The sequence below is a fragment of the Strongylocentrotus purpuratus genome, unplaced genomic scaffold (assembly GCF_000002235.5).
Source record: "Strongylocentrotus purpuratus isolate Spur 01 unplaced genomic scaffold, Spur_5.0 spur5_scaffold_1, whole genome shotgun sequence".
NCBI lineage: Eukaryota > Metazoa > Echinodermata > Echinoidea > Camarodonta > Strongylocentrotidae > Strongylocentrotus > Strongylocentrotus purpuratus.
The window spans coordinates 33,670,968-33,679,025 of NW_022145594.1; the positions used below are offsets into that span (position 1 = coordinate 33,670,968).

Sequence of the window (8,058 nt, forward strand, 5' to 3'; positions counted from 1 at the left end):
TAATGACAGTGATACTACTACTTCTGCTACTACTAGTACTACTACTTCTAATAATAATAATAATAATCGTTATACGAAGAAGTAGGGGGAGGAGGAGAAGGGAGAGGAAGAAGAAAAGGGAAGAAAAAAAGGAAAAAGAAAAAGGAGGAAGAGAAGAAAAAGAAGAAGAAGAAGAAAGTGTAGAAGATGAAGAAAATTACCATGAAGTAATGATGATGGTGGCAATAATAAAGCGATATTAATGATAGTAACAAACTAACAACTTTGAAGTTAATACGAATAATAACGATTCATAAGCATTGATAAGGCCTAAACTAAAACGATGATAATGCTTCTCGAGTGCCGAACTATACAAAAAGGAAAAAAAAAAAAAAATGCGTGATTGCATGAGCGTCTTTATATGCTCGCTTGGCTTAATAATAACAATAATTATAATCTAAAGCGATGTAGATCATTTTATATATCTGCGATATATAAATAGACATATTTCGATATTTTGATTTAATAAATAAGGATAAATGTATTATGGTCTTCAGATATATTTTTCAGAATAAACTGATCAAATGTCACCAGAAAAGAACTTCGGATTTTTGTTCATAATTACAAATATATATATAATTATGTACGTTTCGAACGAACGAATGAATGTATAAGAAATATGACACACTCGATCTTTAAGGTACGCATTATTTAACGGTAGCAACATTTTCTAAAAAAAAGAGACAATCCTAACCCTAACCTTAACCCTAACCCTCACCCTCACCCTACCGGATGTGCACAGTACTGTACTTTTATATCGACATACACAAATGATGGTGAGTAAATAAACTATTTTCGAAATGTATTCACATTTCATGCACAAATCTTTGTTCAGTGTCTCGTTACAAATGATTCCATTCATCTGTTTCGGATATTTGTATTTCAATACCAGAATGCGGATTGTTTTTAGGTAGGACAAGACATGAGGTTTTTCCTACCTGGCAACAATTAATGTATGAAATTCGCATTCTGACTATTGCAATACAGTGATTCATAACAGGTGAATGAAATAGATTGTAACATGCACTTATCAAATATTTATGCATCAACTTTGAATGCATTACGAAAATGGTCTACTAGCTACCTTAGCTATATACATTACGTAATAGGCTATTTTTTCAGAAACGTGCCTCTCCTTTTGATTAAATAATGAATATCGTCTGTGTGGTCTCATATAGTAGAATCAAGTGAATTCCAGAACCTGGGGCCAGTGTACATTAGAGTATTCAGAGTGAAGGTTGTCCTTGCATATATAGGGTAAATGGAGAGCAAAAGCCTGTCTAGTATTATGGCTGTGAATTTGGTTATTTCTTCTAAAGATTTGAGCAAAGGCAGAAGGGAGGTCCCCAGAGTGAATGCTAAACATGAGTATTTCAAGTTGCACTGAATAGGGATCTTCTAGTTTTAGAATACGGTTTTCATAATAAAGTAGATTTGTATATGCACGTAATTCGCCTTATGAGATACGACTAGCTTTTTTCATATGATTTCCTGTTAATTATTCCATTGTCGCTTCAATCATTTGCCATAACGCCTAGCTTTCTCATTTTTGTGTTCTTTTAAAAATAACCGTTAGAATATTTCATCCGTTTTTGCGGGTGATTATATTTCTAGTAAATTTTTAAATATTTTAACTGGAAATGCACAATATGACTTTTGGTTTCGTTAGAAAACGTTCATAATTGTTTCCGGAACCTGTATTTAGTTTTGATTCCTAATTTAGAATATGATAACCACAATTTTGTAAGGAAAACAAATCCGAGCGCTTTTTCACAGCTCAAAGTGAGGCTGACCGTCTGCAGCAAAGGATACAAATTTGTGTATCCTTCTATGAGCTTGTGTTAGCATTTATTCAAGAGCGATATATTATCATCCGACAAAGGTGTACCTTTCCTTTTTCAGAGGTGATATATTGACGTCATGGCAAACGACTCGATCTTGTACCCATTGCTCATCGCTTGTCTCCTCATCAGCTCGTCCTTTCAATCTTTACATCGACACGATGGAGATTCGGCAAAGCCATTCATAACACTGGACATGGACAAATCTTTCCATGGATGCGATCAGAACCTTGAACTGAAAAAAGCTTCTTGCAGCAATAAAGGCCTGGAGACGGTTCCCCAGAATCTTTCTGAGGATACCGAGGAGCTTAACTTGTCTTATAACAATATCATCAAACTCCTGAACTCCTCGTTTGAAGTATACCCTCTAATCAACTCCTTGGACATTTCTTCTAGCGATGTAAGAGTGATAGAATCCGCCGCTTTTTACCCCCTCAAGAGCTTAATGTACCTGTCTCTATCTTTTAACCCGCGTCTTGTGCTTCCAGCGACAGGCGTATTCATGATGTCTTCACAGCTTTCAATTCTCCATTTAACGGCATCAAACTTGAAGTCGCTCCCTAATGACACTCTAAAATGGAGTCCACATCTAGATGCTGCATATCTGTCCTCCAACCAGCTCTCCGTCATCAGTGTAAGTTCTTGTGGCATGGTCGAGACTGTACGCATGGCTAGTAATCGACTACAACACCTTACAGCGAGAGATTTCACCTTTGTGTGCCACACTGATACTCTAGATCTGAGACACAACCATATCCAATCAGTAGACCCTGATGTGATCGCATCACTGCATGTTCGCGCGTTGGTGCTAGGTGGCTACCCTTTGAGTAACGAGGTATTGGCGAACATCATCCTCGGAATCTCAAAATCAGACATCGAACAGCTTACAATCCAGGAAGGCTCTGTTGGTGCATTTCCTAAAGATTTCTTTGGTCCTCTGTGCGATTCTTCCCTCACTGTTCTAGACTTCTTCGGCAACAAACTGAATAGCCTCCATCCTTTAGTCTTCTCCAATTTGACAAAACTCAGAGAACTCAGTTTCAATGAAAACAAACTCCCCATAGTCGAAATTCGACCAGACTTTTTCAACGGCATGAATGCATTAAAGGTACTGACAATCTACAACAACCAAATAAGACAAATAAATCCTCACAATCAGACTTGGACCGTAGATTTATCGGAGCTTGACTTATCCGGTAATCTGTTTACAGAAATATCTGCATCTGTCTTTCGCGGTTTAGAAAATTTAACTTTCTTAGACATGAGCTCGAACAAATACCTTTCTGCCTTTGAGCTGACGGCCTTTTCGGGACTTGACAATATTCAAACCATTGATTTGACCGGATGTTGCATAACTGTTCTGGAAGTGAACACGCCATTATTAAGATCACTTTTTCTAAACTATCTCAATTCAGTCTGGCTTCCTTTGCGACCAGGAAAATCGTTTCAACATTTACAATCCCTTGTTAATTTGAGTATGATCGAATCCACCCTTCACCGGACTTACCTATGGAATGCAACTACAAACGCGTCTCTTTTCGATGGATTATTGGCTCTTAATCATTTGGACTTGAGTAGTAACCCTTCTCTGTGTTTATTTTGGGATTTACAGCCAGGGATATTTCAGCAACTCTCTGCTTTACAATGGTTAAGTCTAGACAACTGCTATATTACAAATCTACATCCTCTTGTCTTCTCGGGGTTGGAATCGCTTCAGAAGTTGAGTTTGAAAGAAAACAACATCCAGTTTATTCATGATGATGTATTGTCGGGGTTGGGCCAAATAAAAAGTATCGACTTTAGAGGAAACCGTATCGCGTACTTGGAGGAGCTAATGTTCTCAAATAACTGGAAGCTCACAAATCTCTCCTTGGCCAACAACGGATTAACGCGCCTTAATCAAAACACTTTCAAGCCGATCTCTTCCTCCATTTCATCACTTGATCTATCAATGAACCCAATCAACTGTAACTGTGATCTAAAGTGGCTTATTGATTGGTTAAATGAAAATATACGCCTGCAAGACAAGGAAAAAACTATCTGTTCGTCAGCATCTCTGGAGCCTCTTCGTGAGAAAGCCCTGCTTGATTTTGATCCAAATGAACTCTGTATAATGAACTATGGTTTATTCTCTCTGATTCCCCTCGTCTCCATTAGCTTGGTTGTAATCAGCGTAATGTTGTATCACTACCGATGGCAGTTGAGGAACAAACTCTTTCTCTTGAAACTGGCCGTACTGGGCTTTAAAGAGATGCGAGACGCTCGAGACCACAATGACTACGAGTTTGACGTGAACATCATTTTCTACGACGATGACGAAGAATGGATTCGCGAACAGCTTCGACCGGCTCTCGAAGAACGGCTCCCACAGTTTCAGAGGAACTCCTTTGGTGACCAAGACCTTATTCCGGGTATGCACTACCTAGATTCCGTCTATTACGTAGTGAGTCATAGTTACAAGACCATCGTAGTGCTTAGCAGAGCTGCTGTGCACGACCACTGGTTCATACTCAAGCTCAGGACGTCCATGGACCACGTGAGTGACACTCTGACGGAATTCGTAGTCGTGGTTTTCCTCGAAGACATCCCAGACGATGAAATGCCATTCTTGGCGAGGTTGTACCTCAGTGATGGCAGACCCTATATCTACTGGCCTGAGGACGTGAGAGGACAAGATTATTTTTGGGGTAAATTGACCAAAAATCTGACCATCAATCTAAGGACGAATGACTTGATCCCAAACGAGTAGCTGTCATGTATGAATAAATAGATACATGTGATGGTTATCAGTAATGAAGGTAGTAGTAGAAGTAGTAGTAGTGGTAGTGGTAGTAGTAGTAGTAGTAGTAGTAGTAGTAGTAGTAGTAAAAGTAGTAGTAGTAGTAGTAGTAGAGTAGTAGTTGTAGTAGTAGTAGTATAAAGTAGTAGTGGTAGTAGTATCAGTAGTAGTATTATAAGCGCGCTACTTATATAATTACTATTATACTATTATCAACATAATACACCAGTTTACAGTTGTATCAGTGCGCATGCGCAGACTTGGGCGCCATTTTAAATGGTGAGTAAACAAAGCCAATGACCTAGAGGTCATTTGGTTTGTGCGTAAATTAAGATTGCGCCCATGCAAATTATGATGTGAGCGCACAGCGCAGCGCGCAGGCAGTGATATTATCATAATTTGCATGGGCGCAATCTTAATTTACGCATAAATACCACTGACCTCTAGGTCATTGGCTTTGTTCACTCACCATTTAAAATGGCGCACACAACTGTAAACTGGTGTATTGTCTTCTTAATATTCATATTCACTATCATCAGTATCATTATCATCGTTATCATTATCACCATCACCAATATCATTGTTGTTGTTGATGTTATTGTTCTTGTTTCGGCTAAAGGTATACATTGAAATTAAAATCTGTTGGAAAAAATCGGTAAGATAATTGGCAATCATAGACTTTAATAACGTGTATCCTCGTGGTATGACGGCTTTATGACATGGTTGAATACCAATCTTTATTGTATTTGTATCGGCAGTTTCTTTCTTATTTCAATATGGACTTTTAGGTTTGCACGACGACAACGTGGGCTCATACCCATAAATCATATATTATTCATATTTAAGCATTCTTTTTCACTATATATATTCATTAGACCATTTGGAATAATAATACGACAAAAAAAATTGGAAGAGCCAGCTTATTCCTCATGTTATCTATTGTTTTTTTAACTTATGTATTTTATTGTTTTTATTGTTTTATTTCATTTTTAACTACAATTCAACTATTTTGACTCCCAAAACAATTACCTAAACCTAAACAAGCCCCCAAAACCCATGTTTGATCTATTTTTAGGAAAAATGACTTTTCCATAATTATGTTTTTCCACAAATCACGAAAATGAGCGATTTGGGGGCTGACATGCAAAGAAAAAAGGTCACGTAACCTTGTAACCGTAGGTTCGATTTTCACAAAAATTCTTTTAAAAGTTGCGCAAGACTCGAAAAAAAAAAGTCAGCGAGCCATGATGCCCCCCCCCCCCCGGCCTTATTAGGGTTAAAAGGACGTCACATGTAGCATTCCACGCAAATCTAAAAGTCTCTTACACAATCACCATGACTGCAACTGTATCATTTCATATTTGCTGAATAAGAGAATACGCATTTAAAGGTTTCTACTTACTGGTTCCTATTACGTTAAGGCTTAGCGCACATTACACAATCTGACTGCGATCCGATTTGGGAAGAAGAATTTACAGCAGCATTGTATATGAACATTCCAACATGTAAGATCTTAATGATTGAAGATCTTTTCATTTATGTAATTAATAAAATCTAACCTTTAGAGGATTCCAAGCCTACATGACAGAGGAAAAGATAAATCGGCTCAGAATCTTAGTGACGTCATACCAGTAATACGATTGTCTACGATTTGAAGCCGATTCGGAATTCATTGTGACGTAGAAGGCCTAAAAGTACTAAATTGATTGTTGTTAGTTTTCTTATCATTATTTACAATCGAAATCATCAAAACATTCTTTGTTTATATTTCCATAACTAATATAATTGCCATTTCTTCAAAAATCGAATCGCAGTCGGATCGGCTAGTTTTCGCTTGCAAGTGTAAATGTAAGCATTTATGGAGAAGTGAATCTTTTCAAGGTAATCAAAATACCATGTTCATGAAACCTCTTTAACGACGACCTTTTTCGTAGAACATAACACGGGGAGTTATATTGATAATTCGAGGTAAAAGTAAGGGTTTTCTCAATGTCTCATTGGCTGTGTACAAAATAGAATCTTAAATCTCTCGGTGTCAATGAGATTTCCTCATGAATAGCGATCTCTGAAAATGTATAAATTCTCGCCATTGAACATGTCGAACATGAGTGTGAAATATCTTAATGCTTTATACATGTATATATTTTATGTACATTTCTGTAAATTATGCCAGTCACAACAAAATTCACATGTTTTTAATAGCATTTTTAATACTTCACACAAACTTTCACATCGTTTTTTGATAGTTCACCTTTTCAGTGTGAAATCTGTGTCTATGGAATAAAATATCGTTTTACAGCGAAATTAATGTGTACCTGTGTTTCTCAAAGTTTAGACAAAAAAAGTCACAACTATGGATGTATGGAGCGAAAAAGGAAGATGGGGGTGTCCCCGTCTAATTTGAGCATTTTTAAACATGATATTGCACTGTTGAAGTAAATGACCTGGGCCTTTTTTAATACAACTTGTTATCAGTAACAAATTTGCTCTCAGTCAATCAAATGCCACAATTTCAGTAGCTCATAACAGTAATTCTTACTTGTTATTGATGATAAGTTTAATGAAATATGGCCCGGTTCCCTTTCTTTGAATATTAATGTGAGCACTTGGAGAAACTTGAGAACCTGGAAATATGAGATAGAAAGCGAGGAGAAATACGAGAACCTGAAAACTAGGTATCTGTTTCCTTTTCGAAACGAACTTACAGAAGGTAGTTATGGAGTGAGAGAGATTACCCTCTTAAAACCAGGAATATTTAGTACACTATTTTTACCCGGAAATATGAATATAAAAACAAGTATAACTGTAAGGGGTGTCCTCCTGAAAGCCAGTGGTAATTTAGTCATACAATCAACAATGTTTCCCATGCCATGGGGGGGGGGGGGGGGGGGGGGTCGTTGTGAAAATAATTTGTATGTCAAATGGCTTTAATATCATCCCTCCCCCATGCTGTTTAGGCCTCTTTTGGATGACGATTTTTTTTTTTTTTATTTTTTTTTTTATTTATTTTTTTTAAAATATAATTCTAGTCAGGCTAGCTACTGTCTGCATTAAAATATGTATTTCTTTATTTTTTGATTAAAATTCTTAATAACATTAGTCTGTGCTAGATATTTCAATTTCTCCTTAAAAGGATATCTGCCCTCTATACATGTAATTATACCAGGCTCGTGGAAGTGTTCGTATTCGTGAATGTTATCAGCATAACTTGGAAGAGATAAAAACATGATATCAAGAAAAAGAGAATGGATTTGATTTTGATTTGATTTGAAAAGGGGAATGAGAGGAGAGGTAGATGGTGGAGAGGAAAACAAATACAGAGAGAATGGAGGTGAAATATAGATAATGATATTATGAGAGGGAGAGATCGAAAGAGCGAGAAAGAGATAGAGAGAGTAA

At 37.0% G+C, this 8,058-nt stretch overlaps 1 protein-coding gene across 1 annotated transcript; it reads left to right on the forward strand.

Moving 5' to 3' along the window:
• Positions 1-154: 154 nt before the first annotated feature.
• On the forward strand, positions 155-4,722 carry LOC115921065 (slit homolog 1 protein-like). Its single transcript, XM_030978102.1, has one exon. The coding sequence runs from the start codon at positions 1,960-1,962 to the stop codon at positions 4,627-4,629; it is 2,670 nt and encodes an 889-aa protein (XP_030833962.1). The 5' UTR covers positions 155-1,959; the 3' UTR covers positions 4,630-4,722.
• The last annotated feature ends 3,336 nt before the right edge of the window (positions 4,723-8,058 follow it).